Below are 18,766 nucleotides of genomic sequence, written 5' to 3'. Positions count from 1 at the left end.
TTAATGCAGGCTCCCCAACACCACTCCTTACCTTACTAGGGAAATGATCACGGGTCTCCTCCAGAAGTGGGGGTGACCGCAACTGGAGCACAGGGACGTTTTTAGGTAGCACGGACCTAGACGGACTGGGGGGTTTCCGGGCACTCGGGTTTGCTAAACCTGGGAAAGTCCCAAGCACGCTGGGATCGTTGATTGCCCTAAGATACAATAGGAATCCTAACCCTCTGATCGCCCAGTAATTACGGGCTGGTAACCCTATATTTCACCCTATCACCTTACAATGGGATCTTATGGTTCACCTTGTAAGCTGAAGGTTTCAGGAACCAATCCATGCACGGGACAGGCGCCGGACGGTTGGCACATTAAGACAGGACAATGCACGCCACAGTGCCACTTGTTGGGGACAAACCATTTTTGACACACACCTGTGTCTCTCCACCAGGGGCAATTCCACACTCGGCGATGTCTGGAGACAGTTTGGATTGCCCCTCCTAGGCGTGGGAGGCTGTAGTTGGCCTCTAGTGGGCAGAGGCTGAGGCTGCCTTCCTACCACACCCAGAACAGCCCCACCCCATGCAGCAAAGAATCTGTGGAGAAGCACCATCAGGACTGTCCCCTCTGGAAGGAGCTCTGCAGATGGCCACCTGTTGGACATGCGCTCCTTCTCCCCTCCCCCAGCCTCCCTCCACTTAAACTCTGTTTTTCTAGAGCAGACGTTGCCTGAATCACGATCAGGCATATTCCTGGCAGAAATGCAGACAAGGGCAGGAAGGTTTCCAAGGAACCAGACCTCAGCCCGGCAGAAACCTGCGGAAGGACCCGAGAGTGAGGGAAGGAGGCAGATGACCCAAGATGGAGGGCCGGGAACCCTTCCGCATCTCACTGCGGGAACAAACTGGTGGCAGCTGAATCCAGTTATCAGATGATAAGTGGAGTGTGCTGCAGCTCAGCCCAACTCCACTCCGCGCTCACGAACCTACTAGATAAAGACGCCTCCGTTCAGATAACTGCAAATTGCTTTTGGAACCTTCATTTCCTATTAGTTCATTAATCTGTCTATTCAAAACTCCAACAAGACAGCTGATGATCATTCCGGAGGAAGTGGGCACTGAACCGAAGCAGAAGGGAAGGGGGTTTAGAGGAGAAGTTGTTTCTGGCTTCCTGGGTGGAGGGGAACCCCAAGTTCATTCATCAAGTTGGCGAGGGTGTTATATCTCATTAATTAAGCACTTACTACGGGTCAGATGGTAGGATGAGCATTTTTCTGAGCAATTCTCTTACCTGGTGTTTTGTTTTGTTTTTTAAGCAGTCGAGGTTGGGACATATTATCATCTTTATCTCCACTTTACCGAAAAAGAAACTGAGGTGCAGAGAGGATCACACAACCAGTTGGTGGCAGAGCCAGGATTCCAATATGAGAATATCTGCCATCCATCCAGTTTCCTAATCATATATTATCTTTTTGACTCATCACACAAATATTTATTGGATGCATTTCTTGGATAAACAAGACCCACATAAATAGGGTAAGATTTAGGGACATAAGAAGAGCAGAACTTGAAAAGGAATCGTCAAAAGACTGTCGGTGCTTACAAAAGCCCCTCACATTATGAAATGTTCAGCTGGACAATAATGTTTGATTTTGTTTCCTAAACTACTACCTCTCTGTAGAGCAGTGGTTCTCAAAGCGGGGTCTCAGGGCCAACACATCAATATCTCTGGGGAGCTGGTTAGAAGTGTACCTCTGTCCCCAACATCTCCCAGAGAGTCTGGATTTGAGGCCCTGGGGTGGGGCCCAGGACTCCGTGTTTTAAAAACCCTCTGGGGCACTCTGATGCCTGCTTCACTTCAGGGCCCATGATCTAGAAAAAGAAAAGGAGCTCAGAAAGGGGACATGAGACCTGACTCACACTGCCCGGGCCCAGGACCCATCATCTGATGCAGGCCAGGGGCGGGGCCTGAGGAGGTGCATCCGTAACCAAGGTGATGCTGCTGATGCTGGTCTGGGTACCACCCCCAGAACAGCAGGCTCTGAGCCAAACCCTGTGGCCCCGGGAGTTTCTGGCACTCACAGGATGAGGATTGCTCTGGATTGAAAAAAAAAAAAAAGAAAGAAAATCTTTCCCTTCAGGGAAGATTCAAATCCATGCCTCTGGGCTCTCTAGGAGGTCAAGAAACCACCTGGAACACACTCCTGTTTTTCCAGAGTTCTCATTGGGTAGGAGACCTTCCTTGACCTCCTTAATCAAAATTGTAGCCCCCACCCTGGCCCTTCCTATTTCCCGTCTGTGATTTGTTCTTCTTAATGTTTAGCATCATCTGATCACACGATCTATTAAAACCCATCTACTCTGTTCACTGTCTGCCCACCTCCTGGCCCCCACCAGCACAGAGACTTTATCGGTTTTATTCCCTGTTGCTTTTCAGGGTCTGGAAGAGTGAGCACCTGCGCATAGTATTCATGTATCACAGTTAAGCATCCCTAATCCGAAATCCAAAAGGCTCTGAAATCCAAAAGTTGTTAAGCACCAACAGAATCTGCAATTCCACACCCAGTCTCACGTGATGGGTCGCCGTCAAAACACAGGTGCCTAAAAACATTGCCCAGCGTTAACTTTGGCCTGTGTGTATGTGAAACATACATGAATGTTGTGTTTAGACTTGGGTCGCCTCCCCAAGTATGTGTATATGCAAATATGCAAAGAGTCCAAAAGGAGACTGAATCTGAAACTTGGAAACACTTCTGTCCCAAGCATTTCAGACCAGGGATCCTCAACCTGCAGGAGTCATTACTGAGCCGGGGCACGTGGGTTGAATAAGTGCTCTAAGGAGCCGCCTCCCCCGGCTCGGGCACACCTCTCCTGAGTTCCCCTGTCGTACTTTTTAATGCAAGCTCTTCACTTTCATTGAGACTCACCCCTCTCCAGCGAGACTCCCCTGGACTCCTTGACCACAGAGCCTGGGCCCTACCCATTTGCCTCCCTCCTGGGCCCTCTATCAATCAGCCCTTCAGGGCACCCGGAATGTTGTCAGTCCCTAAAGACACATGTAAAGGACCATCCTCTGTCCTCACTTTCATTGATGCAAACACTGCAGGGGGCAAGTTTGAATTTCACCAACGTCAGTAACACATACTCATAATCGTATATTGGAGACAGCATTGAGTTCTGTCAAGTTTAAACAAAACCAAGACCCCTGAAGCCCGCGGGACCCCCACATTAGCTACAGTAGCTATCTGTCATTTTGCCAGTCGAAGGGCTGAACAAATTAGTGAGGTCACCAGTGTAATCCGACCATGTCCTGGTTTAAAATCATGCTCCCGATCAGCCAGGAGCTACTTCTGCACAAGATGGAGCGGGGAAGAATGTTCTTGAATAAAACATTGGAATCTGGGGCAAGAGACATTGTCTTGACTCCTTTCAACAGTCCGGAGGTAGACGCTAATATCATGCCCAATTTGCAATGAGAAAACTGAGCTCAGGTGGCCACACATTTTTGGGAGGTGGGGCATCAGGGATTGAACTCAGGGGCACTCAGCCCCTGAGCCCCATCCCCAGCCCTGTTTTGTATTTCATTTAGAGACAGGGTCTCACTGAGTTGCTTAGGGCCTCGCTGGTGCTGAGGCTGGCTTTGAACTTGCGATCCTCCTGCCTCAGCCTCCCAAGCTGCTGGGATGGCAGGTGTGCACCATCATGCCCAGCAAGCCACGCTTCTTAAGGGCTCAAGTTCGCGTGGGGAGTAGGGCAATGCAGCTGGGACTCAAACTGGGCTCTGCCTGCTTCTAAAGCATGGGCTACTTGCAGCCAGCCCTCTGCCCAGCCCCCAGCCCTGCCAGCCTCCCCTCCCAGCCCTTGGCAGGACCCGAGCCTGTGCCCATTGCTTTTAGAACAGAGAGCTCCGAGCAAAGGCCACCTCTGAGTTCTGCCTCCAGTGCTGAAAATTGAAACAGCTTGGGAAGCCTTCAGCCTCGCTGAGTCCTGGCCGCGTCCCTGTCACCTAATTACTTGACTTCAAAAGCCTGCACGCGGCAGGGGCAGGTGCCAGGTGGGAGGATGTGAAAGTTGCTATTCCCCCACCCCCACCCCAGAACATGGTGTCACTAGATACAGATAAGCCGGGGCAGCAGGCGTACAGGCCTGACCCAAGGACCTGGCCTTGTGTCCCTTGGGGTCAGAAAGACCAGGGGCCACCAGAGAGACCAGGTCCTCCGAGGCTCAAGGGGGCAGGGCAGCTTCAAAAGGCCAACGCGTGGTAATTACCGCCCCGTCTCCCTTAGACCTGGATCTTAAGGCTTCTCAGGGGCTGGAACTAATTAATCCTCCACACAACCCCAGGAGGGGGAGGCCAGCCCTACCGTCATCACTCAGGTCAGACCGCCAAGTGGGGGTGAGGCGGAGAGTGAGCTTGTCCCATCTTGGGGCAGGGAGTCAGGGAGGCCCGAAAGGTCCCAAGTGAGAGTTCCCCGCCTGGCTAGGTAAGAAACAGCAAAACTGGAGAAGACAGAGGGGTTTCTAGAATCTTTTAAGCTGAGTGGCTCCTATCCAGCAAATGGAGGCGTGTCCACTTGAGACTTTTACGGACATGGAATGTTGCTGACTAGTTTGTAGAAATTGGACCTGAGGGGGTCTTTGGTTCAGGTTTCTGGAAGAAGAGGCTGCCCAGGAAGGTTCTGGTAATTTCTTACAGAGGACAGAGCTCTGAGCCAGCGCTGCGCTATGTCCTGTCTGTTGATTGACTGGATGCTCGGCATTGCCTGAGGCAGGTATAATTGTATTCCTTTCATACGGGACAAAATACTAGGGATGGAAAGGAGAAATGACCTGCCCAAGGTCATACAGCTACACAAGTGGCAGAGCCCGGGTTTGAAAGCCGTTTCATCAGGTGCCACAGAGCCTGTCTGGTGTCACAGTGTTCTCTTGCACCTTTCCCTAGCTTCTGGAAGTCATGCCCTGGAATAAGCCGAACCAGAGTTAGGGAGTCTGGGTTTGAGTCTTGACTGCTACTTCCTGGCTGCAAGTTTTCCTTGTGGAGGCTCAGCTTTCACATCTGTAAAATGGAGAGAAGTGGAACGCTCCAGAGAAGTACCATGAGGAGAAAGAATAGAGGTGAGAAGGACTTGCAAACTCCAACTCAGGGATCTGCAAATTATAGGACCAAAGCCCGTCTGTAGCCTGTTTTTATAAATAAAGCTTTATTGGGATGGATGCGTTTGTTATGTCTATTTGTTTCTGCTTTTGAGCTGCAGGGGGCAGCGTTGAGCAGTGGCAATAGAGACCGTGCAGCTGCAAAGTTAAAACATTTACCATCTGGGCAACTAGAGAAAAGGCTTGTCACCCCAGATCTTAGACGCTATTGAAACTACAAGGTGCCACCGTGCCCCGGCACACAGCATTTTGCATTTCTACCATCTTCCATTAGCTCTGGTCCTTTCTCACAAGTGATCCCTCCTTGTCCCTGTCCCCAAATTTACAGAAGTGCTTTTAAGACCCATTTCCGAAATGCAAAGCAAACAACTCTTACAAGAATTAAAAAACCACACTCCTATAAGCAATGGCGGAAACCAATGTGGTCAGGCACCGGGAAAAGTCACCGCAAGGTGCAGTCACTTACTTGCAGTTTTTACACTTGAGGCCAAAAAGCATTCCCTTCCCACAGACTGTACATGTCTGAGACATCCAGTACTTGGTGGAAAACCTGTGAAAGAGACAGAAATGATCTTAGTGACTGAGCCATCTCTAGCAGGGTGAACTACTTGGAGGGGCATTGCAGGGGCCCTAGATCCTAGTCCCGCTTCTTCCAACATAGGTGACTTAATCAAATTGCTGAGACTACTGGAGCAGTCTCCTTATCTGTAAAGTGGGGTTCATAATGGTATTGGCCTCACAGGTTATTGAAGGAGGCAAGGCTTCACTCAGCGTCTGGCACAAAGCAAGGGCTCAGTAGATTAGGTTACCTTGGACATTCATAATGGTCATTTGTTCCCTTGACAAATATTGCCTGGTAGCCTACTATGTGCCACATTCACTTCTAGGACAATGGATGGGGCTGGTAGGATCCTCAGAGAGTCACAAAGCCAGGTGGGGTCTCCCTAGGAGTCCACCTGAGCTAGTCTCCATTACTGCTAAGAACATCACCTGGGGAGCTTCAGGGCGCCCTCCCTTCCCCAAAGAGCTGAGGCCCCAAACTTTAGTAGCAGAAAAAATCTCTCAAGGCAAAAGCCTTTTAAGACCCTCAGCTCACCTCCTTTTTGCTCCCCTCCTACTTATGCCAAAGGCGAGGAGTTTGGAGCGCTCCCACATACCGGTTCCCGGGTTGGAGGAGAGGGCAGTAGGTTAACTCCCCGGGCCCCGCCCCCATCCTGCCAGGTGCTTTCTTCCCTGAGATACGAAGCGGCAGCAGGGCTGGGCCCGGGGAAGTATTGAAGGTTGCCAGGTCACAGTTAATTTTAATTTTCAATTTGTGCCACCGTCGGCAGGAGTCGTATCTAATCTCCACCACTCTGTGGAGTGTCAAAAGGAAAATCGGAAGTGATTATATAACTTGGAGACAGAATTTTGAGGGAAAGGCTGTCTCGGTCTGCTGTCCCATCTTGCCCCATCTGGGTCAGTCCCTCTCCAAACAGAACCAGCCGCAGACCAAAACCTCCATATCTAAGCAAATAGCAATCTTCGGAGCAAGACGCAGATTGCCAAGAACGCATCCCTCTCCAGTTTTTGGATTTGGGGGGTTGTTTGGGCCCCTTTGGTCCCCTCAGGAGGCCAGGGAGTTAAACAGGGTCCGTCTGCAGGACATGGCAGCCCCGGGGGATGATGTGCTTCACCCACCAGCTAGACACAGGGGAAGGGGGCAGGGTGGCTGGTGGCCGTCTTTTCTCCTTTTCAGCCCTCTCCTGTCCCCAGGGTCAGCTCTCCCTATTCCCCAGCTGTGATTCCTGATGATAGGAATGGGGTTTTAATGTCACCTCTTCATCAAGGCTGGGGTGAGTTCAGTTTCTTTCTCCTGGTCTGGTGCCCCAGGGAGGAACCCAGGAGGAGAGGAGAGTAACAAGTCATCCCCGGTCCCTAGGAAGGCTAGGAAGTTGGTCACCATACCCAAGATTATCAGGTCGCTTCCCTCCTTCGGGAATCAGCATCTGAAGCTGAGATACTACCGGGTTCCAAAATTAGGGGGAGAAAGTCTGGGAATCGGGACTATCCAGGGGGCAGAGCTGAACCAAGGGCGTGGTCAATCCAGGAGTGGAACTAAGCCAGAGACCTGGCCAATCCAAAAGAGGAATTGAGCCGGGGCGTGGCCAATCTAGGGGTGGTACCAAACTAAGGGTGTGGGCCAATCCAGGGATAGTGAAGTCAGGGGATGTGGCCAATTAGAGGGCGGAGCCGAATCAAGGGTGTGGCCAATCCGGGGATGGCAAAGTCAGGGATGTGACCAATCCAGGGGAGGAACTGAGCCAGGGGCGTGGCCAGCCCAGGGATGGAGCTGGGCCTGAGAACAGTGACACAGACACAAAAGCCCTGGTCTTGAATTCTCCTCCCGGCAGCTCACAGCCTGGCCCTTGACCTGTCTGTCACCTAGTTCTCACTGCTCCCTCCAATCTTTTCTCTTTCGAGTTCTAACAACTATCCTGGCCACACACTTCTTTCAAAAACTGTTGACAAGATGCCGTTCAGCAGGAGTGCTCATTCCCACCTAGTCCCGGGCAGTGTGTGGCACCTGGTGTCCCTCCCCGAGCCCTGGCCCTTCAGGGTCTGTGCACTGACCCTCCCCTGGCAGCTCCCAGGGCACAGGCCTCCCCAGTGCTGCCAACCTCGCACAGAAACCCTATAAATGCGAGGGGAGGAATCATGAATGAGTGACAACGTCCTTCGGCTCATGCACAGAGGCCCTGGCCCAGAAATCTCTCAGCGGCGTGTCCAGGAACACAAAGCGCCGAGGCTCATTAGCTTTTAGGACCGTGACTCAATTCTCCAGGGTCTCGGTTTCCTCATCGATCAAATGGGCCTGGCCATCTCTACTCCACTTACCCGGCTGACTTCCTGAGGGGATTATGAGGATGAGGAGCCCAAATGTGGAAAGTCAGATTTAGAAAGTTGAAGAATTTCTTATAAAGAATGACTCATAGATAAAATGACTAGATGACCAGACCTCTCCCCCAAAGGGCAGGTTATGATCCCAGAGGAGAGGTCCTGTTGACCCAGCAGGGCTGCGGCTCTGGGACAAAGTGTCCCTCACAGACAGGGAGCACAAATGAATTCAGCTTGCAATCTTGTGTTTTCTGGGTGAGGAGCCCCCAAATCAGGACAAAAAAACATTTACCTTAACAATAATACCATTTACTGTTTCTTATGTATTTTTAACAACTATCATGTCAACATACTTCTTTCAAAAACTGTTGACAAGTTGCTGCTCAGTGAAAACTTTACATAGATCACATATATTTCATTTTCATAACCACCCTATAGATGAGCAGAATTATCAGAAAAAAAAAATGGAGTCTCAGAGAGGTTAAGTAACTTCTTTGAGGTTGCAAAGCTTTACTAATTGGGATTGGAACATGAGTCAGTCTGACTCCAGAGCCCTGGCACTGTGTGGGAATTTGATCAGGGTAAGGTTAACCTTGGTCCTCTGGTTGCCATTTAGCAGACAGGGGGCAGGGTGCTATAGGAGCTGGGGCACAACACTCTGCCCTGCCTTCGGCCCTTCATGGGCCTGGGAGGTGGTACCCAAGCACTGGGAACCCAGCCTACCTGTGCTTGATGGAGTTGCCGAGGTCTCTGCGCGGGATCTGCGGGGACCAGCGCGGCACTGACAGTGTGTCTGCAGGAGAGAAGAACAGAGAGAGAGAGCCTGTTACAGCAGCTCAGAGGCTGGGGCGGACTCTGGTCAAGGCCCGGAAGGACACCAAGTGCCTCCACTTGCTAAACCAGGCTGAGCAGGACCCTGGTTTGGGTTGTCACCTCAGCCAGTGCAAGGTCCCCTGGGCAGGGCAGCCAGAAAGTGCCTTTAAAGAAACTGCCTGTGGGAAGAATCACTTTGGCATCCCCCCCATTGACAGAGCACTTAGCCTGTGCCACATGTGCCAAGTGACTCAAAGGACTTAGCTGGCCATGCCCTCCAAACAACCCCAGCACGAGGGGGCTGGCATGCCCTCCACACAGGTCGGGAAGCCAAGGCCTGGAGAGGGCCACACTGTGTGGGCTGCACAGCACCTGGGGACCCAGGTCTGAGGGACCCCGGGGCCCAGGGCCTTGCCACGTTGCAATGCAGGAGATTACAGACACCTGTCAATCATGCTATGGATTTCTGGCGTCCTCTTACAACTTGTGCAATGATTAAGTTAGCATTGCAGGTCAAATCCATGTCTTTGTTTAAATATTTGTTCTTAAAGACAAACTCTACGTGAAAAGCTATCTCTTTCTGTACATGGTAAGTGACATTTTAGACTCTCTAGCCAGGTGCCACCTAAGCCGTCTAGAATGAGTGAGTGGATGAACAAGTGGTGGGGGTGAGTGGGTGGACAGATGGATGGATGGATGATGAGTGGATGGATGGGTAGGTGGAGGGTAGGTGGATGGAAGGAAGGATGGATGGATGGATGGACAGATGAATGGTGAATGGATGGATGGATAGGTGGGGTGGATGGGTAGGTGGGATGGATGGGTAGGTGGGAGGGTAGGCGGATGGAAGGAAGGAAGGATGGATGGATAGATAGGTGGAAAGGTGAGTGGATAGAAGGAAGGATGGATGGATGGATGGGTAGATGGGATGGATGGGTGGGTGGGAGGGTAGGTGGATGAAAGGAAGGATGGATGTTTGAATAGATGGATGGATGGATGGATGGATGGATGGATGGATGGATTGGTAAGTGGGAAGGTGGGTGGATGGATGTCTAAATGGATGGACAGATGGATAGGTGAATGGATGGGTTGGTAGGTGGGAGGGTGGGTGGAAGGAAGGAAGGACTGGTGGCTGACTAGATAGGTGGGTGAGTGAGTGGAGGGCTGGCTAATGGTGGATGGATGGATGGATGGATGGATGATAGGAGGAAACTATAAATTATGTACCATGCAGACTTCCATTTCACACTTTAGGGTCAATCCGAGGGAAGTGCCCTGTCACTGTGCATGGAGTTCCAGGTCCCCTGCAGACCCTGTGCACCAGCCCTACCTCCACCTCCCTCCTACAGACCTCACGGGGCCCAGAGAGGTGCCAGACGACAGCAGCAATGAGCCAGTGCCACCTGTGAAGTCTCCCCCGGGTCGGGAGAGAAGGAGGAGGGGCAGCCCCGCGCCAGCTGTCACCTCTCAGGCCAGCGGGCGCTCCTGCTTGCCGGCCGCGGAGGCGCCTGGTTGCCTACAGCCATCGCTCTGGAGTGGCCCTCGGTGGGGAGCCGGCAGGTCGGGACCTGCAGGGAGCACTGAGCCCCGACCCACTCACTCCTCTCTTGTAATGACACGGTGGCACCCTCTGAAAGCTGTTTCCAGAAACCCCAGCTCTGCCCTTGCAAAGCTGGGGCCCTCTCTGGGAGAGCTAATGATCTTCCCGGACCCCTGAGGGCAGAGAAAACTCGCCAAAGAGACAGGCTGATGGATCGGTGAGCAGCGCAGCCTGTGGGATTTCCTCTAGTTTAACTAAGAACTAAATGTCATCAAGCTCCGAGTCCATTACTACTCATCTCTGTTCCCGAGGGAAGCAAAAGACAAGAAAGAAAAACAATTTTTTAAAAAGAGCTTTTTTCTCTTTTCTTTTTTTTTCTATTCCAACCTCCTCTGGGGACTAAAGTCAGATGTGGAAGGAAACACAGGGTCTGTTAACTCCTAAAGCTGGGCTGGAGAGGACAGGTTTGCCTCCTTATGAAGAATCCCCAAAACTTGGAGTGCCACCTGGGTCTCTTCTCAAGGGCCATGCCAGGTGACTGACGAGAAGGTTGTGTTGGGAAGGATTCTGAGGGGCCACAGGAAACAGCCCTGAGATTGATTAGCAATGGCTGCCTCGAGTGCAGACTGAGTGCCCACAAGTCTGCACACATCTGTCACCTCTGCAAAAGGAAGAACCACATCTCCATCTTCACGTAGGTACCTCATATAACAGTGCAGAGAACCAGACACAAGTTTGCCATGTCCAAGATGATTATCATAGAAACACTGAGTTTACTGATCACTCAACAAGTGTCAAGCATGACAATGTGCATTTGATACCTGGAGATTGTGTCTCCGTGAAGTTGTTGTTTTTGTTATTCCCATTGGGCAAAGGAAGATAAAGGAGTTTAGAGAAGTGCGGTAACTTGACCAAGGTCACATAGCCAGACACTGGCCGAAGTAACTGCAATTGTTCAGAAGCTGCTAAATGAGTGTTCTCAACTGGAAGTTTGCTCCTTATGGGATATTGGATGACATCTGGAGACCTTTTTGGGTGTCACACGATGTACATGTGTTACTAGCAGGGTGAGGCTAGGGGTGCCGTTCAACATCCTGTACTATACGTGACAGACTCCACATAGGACAAATGTCAGTCATGCCAAGGTTTGAGAATTTCTGATCTAGATGTTTCTGTCTTCCTCTAGCTACATCCTCCCTGCTCCATGACTGTCCCTGACACACTCGCGCCCACACAATCACACACACACACAAGCACACACACAGCTTGAGTTCCTAGAGCGCAAGTGAGCTTTTACTGTAAACACATCTCACTGCTCACTCTTAGATTCATATCCCACTTACTCTGTTACCCTCAATTACAACGCATTTTCCAAAAAGTAGCTGTAATTAAGTTTGGCAGTTTGGTTTAATTTCCCAATATCCAGTGGAGGGGGAGCTCTGTCAATTGCATTAGCGGCTGCAGCTTCATTAGTCTCCAGCCATCATCACCCCCACACCGCTTCCTGTGTGGGAGTGCAGCCTTGAACTTGGAGATTCTCTCTTTACTTTCTCTGTTTGGATTTTATTAAACTTGCCCAGGCAAGCCTTAAAGCAAAGGGAAACTGTTGAAAGGGAAGGATTTTTTTTTTTTAAAGCTATGAGAATAGACGCCTTATCATAACAGAGAAGGCAAACAGCATTTAGAGCAATTAAACCGATATAGAAACTTCGGTTTAACAATCAAAGCACCTATTAAGATGTCTCCGTAGCTATGTGAAAGCTTCTTTTCCACTCTAATTTTCTGATAACGAGTCGTGCAGACATGAAGGCAGGATCCGTTTTCATTTCTAGAGCTTGGAGAGGGAAGGGGGCGGGGGGAGGACTTGCACACACTTGCACAGGTGTGGCCTCGGAATAGCACAAGGAGCCCTGGTCTTTGAAATCACTCTGGAAGCCATGGAGACAAACAGAGGACCTGGCAGAAGGATCTGGCGGTGATAAGGCATCCAAACCAACACACTGCAAACTTGGGCTCTGAAATTAGACTAACAGATAAGGCAGGCTAGGGAAAAACACATCAGGGTGTATACAAAGACACCAGGTAAAACTGGTGACGAAAAAGCAAAGAAAGAGGAGAAGAAATAAGAAGAAAGTTGGAAATAAGGCCAGATTTTGGTTGGATGTCATCATGTACCAAGCCCTGTCATCAACCAAATCCTTTATAGGTCATTTCCTCAAATCCATGTACTGCACGTATTATCTCATTTAATCCAAACAGGACAGTGTATGCCCGGAGGTAGTACGTCAGCCATTACCATTCGCCCTCATTTCACCCTTAGGAAATCAAAGAGTTAGACCATTGGTCTAGGACCAGTAAAGGCCAGAAGTGGGATTTTTAAATTCAGGTCACATGGCTTAATAAGCACTGCCAATTCCACCAATGTCATTCCTATTTCACAGAGGGCAACGCTGAGGGTTAAAAGTATTAAGCAATTGCCTCTAAGTGTCGAGGACTGAGTTGGGATTTAAACCACAGCCAGGAGCAAACTGGATGCTTCTAGTCCTACATCCTCCTACCTCTGTCTGGGAAGAGTAAAAAGAAGATAAATTCCAACACCATGTTCAGCCTTCAGAGACCAGGAGTGGCAAGAACCTGCATCTCTCCGCCAGCCTCAGAAGGCACCAGCTCTGCCCACACTGGCATCAGGATCCTGGAGACCCATTTTGGACTTGTGACTTCCAGAACTGTTAAGTAATCATTTGTGTGGTTTTAAGTCACGGCACCCCTTTGTTACAGCAGCCGGGGGAAACTCATACAGCACCTGTCTTGTGCCAGGCACGGTCTTAGGAATATACTGAACGGTATAATGAAATTTTCTTAGAGTCTAATGGGGAAATCAGAAGATAAATGAGTAGACAAAAAAGAGTTGTTTTAGGAAAATAAAATACTGCAGACTTTGGGGGTTGTTTTAAAGCCATGGGAATCTTGACCCCTGGATTAGAACAGGGACAGGAGGGTGTGCCACCCAGTGTGTTTAAGAGCTCCCTCTGGTGGCTAAGGGGAGAATAGCCCGCTAGGCTGGGACAGCAAACCAGGGGCAGGACCTCCCCACCTCCCCAGACCCCACCCTCCAACTCCCCACTCCCTGCCCAGTCCAGTGCATCATCTCCCACCCTTCCAAGGCCATTCCATCCCCCAGCCCAGACCGTTCCCCACTGTCCCTCATGACCCCATCAGTAGCCCCTAATCAAAAATCCACAACCACCCTTCACCCCATCCAGAGGCTCTTCTTGCAAAGCCTGTGCCATTTTTAGGAAACCCACAGGAGCCAGGCATGGTGTCATGTGCCTGTAATCTTAGTGGCTTGGGAGGCTGAGGCAGGAGGATTGCAGGTTCAAAGCCAGCCTCAGCACAAGCAAGACACTAAGCAACTCAGGGAGACCCTGTCTCTAAATAAAATGCGAAGTAGGGTTGGGGGTGGGGCTCAGGGGTCCAGTGCCCCTGAGGTCAATCCCTGGCACAAAAAAAAAAAGAAGAAGAAGAAGAAAAGAAATAGAAAAAGAAAGCCCCAGGATACGTTTACCTTCCTGGCTGTAAGAGAGAGCAGGGTGAAGGGCTTTGTCCCAAACTCACCAACTTATAACACTGGAATATCTGCTCTGGCCCTGGCTAATCTTAGGGGACAATTCCTTAAGAAGGTATCATGGGTAGGCATTCCCAAACCCCACCAGGGAGGAGAAAGAGGAAGCCATGGGAAGAAGGCAAAGCAGGTTTAAAAAATCATCCTTTGCAATGCCTCTATGATGCTGTCACCCTATGGAGGTGGCTCCTGAGTCTCATCTGTCACTGTACCCTAGTGTCTCACTCAGGATCTGTCCAAGGGATCCATGTGTGTTCAATGGGTGAACAAATGGATGCGTTCATGAATGAACCACCATGAGAGTGCTGGCCCCAACTGTTATTTTAGTGGTTAACTGGAAACTTTCACGGCCCTGGGAGATCATAGCCATACCCTCTACGAGACTTGGAGCAAGTCTGAAATGGTTTATCCTCCAAGTCCTCTTGGGTGGTAGGGAAGGATGCAGACATCACCTCCATTTTACAGATGGCAAAATGAGGTGATGGGAGACACGCCCTTCCATGTGTCCTCGGGTGAGTGACAGCCGCTAGGGGTTCAGCACCATCAGGCAAACAATGTGGGTGAAGGACAGTGTCTGCTCGCAGGGCTGTTGGAAGACCAAGTGCGGTAATGTACTCAGAGGGCCCTGTCCTCTGCCCTGTGTGGGAGCATTTGTTCATGTTCCAAATGAGGGCACATCTCGTGAGGCCACTGCTTTGCTGAATCTAAACAACCTTGGGGAATTGTGTCCCCCGTTCACAGAGAAGGAAACTGAAGAAATTAAGTTGCTCAAAGACATACAACTAGTATTTGGTGCACGTTAGAGTTAAACTCAGCTTTCCATAAAATGTGAGCCTTGCTATCCACCACTTTAGCATATCCCTTGCTCAGACCAATGTTAAATTTTGTTTTTTTAATCATGCCTTCCTAGAGTTGGAAAGGACCAGGAGAAATTGCCTATGGCCGACTCTGAGTCTCATTAAATCCCCTTGGATAGATGAGGAGCTACCCAAAGCTTAAATGTTTCCATGGAGATAAAGACCTCTGAGCACATAGCATTATTAATATCAACCGCTAACATTTATTGAGCACCTACTATATGGCTGGACCTCGATTGTGTGATTCAGATATATTATTTTGCTTAATCCTCATAAGTCCATTTTAGGCATTAGAGCTGGGGGCTCCAGAGCTCATACTCGGAAATACTGCAAATAAAATGGAAATTTCAAACTGTCCTTAAGAATTCAGCCCAGGGACAGGATGGACTGAGCCATGATTTAGCTGCATCCAAATCAACTAGCAAATTCTGGGGGTCCAAGGATACCTGAAACTAAACTAGCTGAAATCTCACTCATTTATCCAAGGTGCCAACTGGTTTCTGACTAAAGCCATTCATGACATTACTCACATAGCAGAGAATGACTATTTGCTTTAATAACTAACTCAAATAGAGCCGATCTAAGAGTATTTTAATTATGCTCTGTCTCTAAAGGTTACAGCTCCATGATGCTTTGGAGCCAAATTAAGTTTCTTCATGGATTTGGACATAACTTTCTTCCTGAGACAAATACGACCCACTTCCCAGGGTCAGACATCATCACCCGAGGCTCTGATGGCAGGAAGGCTTCCGGGAGCAACTTGGCACTGTTGGGGGCAGAGAGGAGAGTGGGCTTTTTTTTTTTGGGGGGGGGGGGTTGGAGGGTCACAGAGATTGAACTCAGGGGCCCTCGACCCCTGAGCCATATCCCCTGCCCTATTTTGTATTTTATTTAAGAGATGGGGTCTCACTGAGCTGTTTAGTGCCTCGCTGGTGCTGAGGCTGGCTTTGAACTCATGATCCTCCTGCCTCAGCCTCCTGAGCTGGAGAGTGGACTTTTAAGCCACGTCATGGGGAAGGAAATAAGGCAGAGGGGACGGGTGGTGATGTGGGTGGAGCAAGGACACTGCTGCGCACTCTCGGCAGGAGAGATGACATACAGGGGTTTCAGAGGAGATTCCTGGGGCTCCCCATGTCATGGAGGCCAAACAAAGAGCAATGGCAGAGTCCGTGTCTAGGAACGGAGCATGGTAGTTGGGGTCAAAGCAGTGGGTGTGGCTGGGGTGTGGGCACGGACATGACCTTGAATACACAGTGGAGCAGCAGGTTTTATTTCTGAATGGGGAGAGTCTCCAAGGCATGGACTTGCCCAGTGCATTGTGGGAGAGACACCATGGAGGTAGGGACACCTGTGACAAACACCAGCTCTGCTACTGAGGAGGTGTGGGACCTTGGACTCTCTAATTCTCAGAGTCTCCGTTTCGCCTCCTATGACAAGGGGATGGTGAGGTCTCCCCCCAGGATTCTGAGGAGATTGAAGGGGGCAATGGGATCAGAGCTGGGCCCAGGGAGGCGTCTGATGTATTGTTGTTATTGTTTTTGACCTTGTCATCATTCTTCGGCTTCTGGAATTCACACACCAGTTAGATGGTGACAAAGCCCTTGTAGACTCTGATTTAGAGCCGAGGTTGACCAGCCTGACCCTCAGGTCCAATGCAGCCCATCGTCGGGTTTTGTGAGTAATGTTTGATTGGCACCCGGCCCCGCTCACTCGCCGACATCCTGCACATGGCAGTTTCTCGGTGACAGCAGAGCCACAGAGCTGTCATGGAGGCAATCTAGTCCCCAAGGGCTACCACCATTACTACCTGGCCCTTCCAGCACAAGTGTGTCGGTCCCCGATTTGGAGCTGGGAACCTCATTTCCTTGGCTGATGAGCAGAGAGACTGTGTCCCCTTGGACCTCTGCCACTGGCTTGGAGGGACCCCTTGGACACATGGCTTGCTACCTCCAAGCCTGAAGGTGGATGAGTGCTTGCTTGGTGCACGCCTCGGCCCACCTCACTGTGTACCCCGTGGAACGTGCCGTTCTGATCCCCATTTTGCAGAAAAGAGCTGCCAGGCTCAGGGGGCCCCATAAGCAGCCCAGCTGGGGTGGGGACATGGGCCTGTGATCTCTGTACCCCCACTAGAATAATCCATGAAGCGACAAGTCCTCTGATGTCACGCAACTGTTGCAATCCGTGTCAACCCGGGGCAGAGGCAGAGGAAAATGAACTCCTGTCTGGGTTCATTAATGTGATTTTCTCGCTGTCACTTTTTCAAAGCAGAGAGAGGGCCTTGAGGACGTGTGGGTGAGGACCGAGGACCGGAGGCGATGGCGGTCATGGTCGAAGGGCCGGAAGGAAGGGCCCTGGTGGGATTGTCTCCAGGTGGGAGCCTCAGGCAGGACAGGGGGAAGACCTCACAGGACAGCTGTCTCCAAGGCCCTGTCCCCTGCTCCTCCTGTCCCCAGTCCTGGCTAACAGATTAAAAAGGGTGAAGCTAAACCAGAAACACCTTCGGAATCTAGCGTCTTCAGAATCCCTCTCCCCTTCTACAAAGACCGTCACCACCTGGCCTCTGGGACCCGGCAGGGAACGTAGGGTCCTCTTAATTCACCATCAATCAGGCGTGGGGACAGCATCACTGTGTCTTGCAGCAAGAACCCGGAGCCCCTGAGCCGTCACCTGTGATTTCTCTCAGCCCCCTTCAGATGGCCTCAATTAAATTTCTCTGCTGGTTAAAAAAAAAGAGGCGCCAAGGCATTTAATTACATCTTATCCTGCGCTCTTGGCTCAATCTATTGAAGTGGATCAGGGATTTTTAACCTCGTCACCAAACAATGGGAGACCCGGGTGCCCCAGGAGTGATTCCCTTTCTCATGGGGCCGATGGACGGACAGAGAAGCCAAGGTGCTAACAGTTGGGAGGGAGGTGTCTGGGACAGGCAGGCAGCGGTGGCCAAGGGGGGCCGCGGATTGCATGAGAGACCTCCCTGTGGTCTGGAGACTCCTCCCTCGGCTCTGAGTGGCGTGATCAGGAAACCTACCTCGCGTCTCTCTCCCCTGTCCCTGCCCCAGACCCCTTTCTCAATTTCCCCTGTGACTTTACTGCCATGTTCTGAAAAGAGGAGGGCAACACCCTGAAATGCCAAAGGCACTGTATGCACCGAGGTAAGGAAATTAAAACGTGCAAAACAGGAAGCCAAATGCTAATGTCTAGACATCCACAGGAATCAGGAGAATAAGGGCCCACCTTGGTGAGCTTGGGGCCGCGGACACAGGGGGAATAGAAAGCCAGGTGCTTGGGGGAGGGGTCGCTTGCATGGGACCCAGGGGGCAGAATCCTGTCTCAGGGGCCGGTGGCATTGCGTCAGGGGTCTCTGTTCCAGAGGATTGGCCTCCACTCGGAACTCCAAAGTCACTGTCCCAAAGCCCTTCATGCCAGGGTCCTACCGACTTGAGTGGACAAGAGTCGGACAGGGAGGAAGAATGTCTTGATCTGGGGCCAAAGAGGAGGAGAGGTCCCCCACGCACCTGAGACAGCAGATGATCAAGTTCAGGCTGCTACTGTGCTGAACATCGCCATCCTGGCCCCTGGCCACCCTCCCTGAGGGACACGCAGCACATCACGTAACTTCCCGGCCCCTACTTTTGAAGATGCTCTTCTTCCTGTCTAGGAGACTTGTCTGCCCCCTCCTCCATGCCTGCCCCCCGCCAGCTCTTCCTGCAAGACCCACCCCATGGCCGGCTCCTCCAGGGAGCCCACCCTGAGCGCACAGGGAGGAGTGTCCCTGTGAGGGCCTCTCAGTGTGTGGTGCTTCCGCGTGGCTCTGCGGGCAGCTCAGCTTGTCCTGAGATGGGGTGCCTGGGCTACGTGTCTGTCCTCCTCACCACCCTTGACCGTGAGCTCCCGGAGAGCAGGAGCTACCAAT

The 18,766-nt window shown here is 51.1% G+C and overlaps 1 protein-coding gene across 1 annotated transcript in view; it reads right to left on the bottom strand.

Annotated features, from left to right (window-relative positions):
- Positions 1–18,766, bottom strand: part of Ksr2 (kinase suppressor of ras 2) — a 263,568-nt gene that overhangs the window by 79,772 nt on the left and 165,030 nt on the right. Inside the window, exons 6-7 of the mRNA XM_048785487.1 lie at positions 8,745–8,814; positions 5,611–5,694 (exon numbers count right to left, since the gene is read on the bottom strand). Coding sequence (XP_048641444.1) covers positions 5,611–5,694; positions 8,745–8,814 — 154 coding nt within the window. The remainder of the gene's footprint in view (positions 1–5,610; positions 5,695–8,744; positions 8,815–18,766) is intronic.

The sequence above is a fragment of the Marmota marmota genome, unplaced genomic scaffold (assembly GCF_001458135.2).
Source record: "Marmota marmota marmota unplaced genomic scaffold, marMar, whole genome shotgun sequence".
NCBI lineage: Eukaryota > Metazoa > Chordata > Mammalia > Rodentia > Sciuridae > Marmota > Marmota marmota.
Note: the sequence above shows the minus strand (reverse complement) of the source record. Positions and strands in the feature narration are given on the sequence as shown.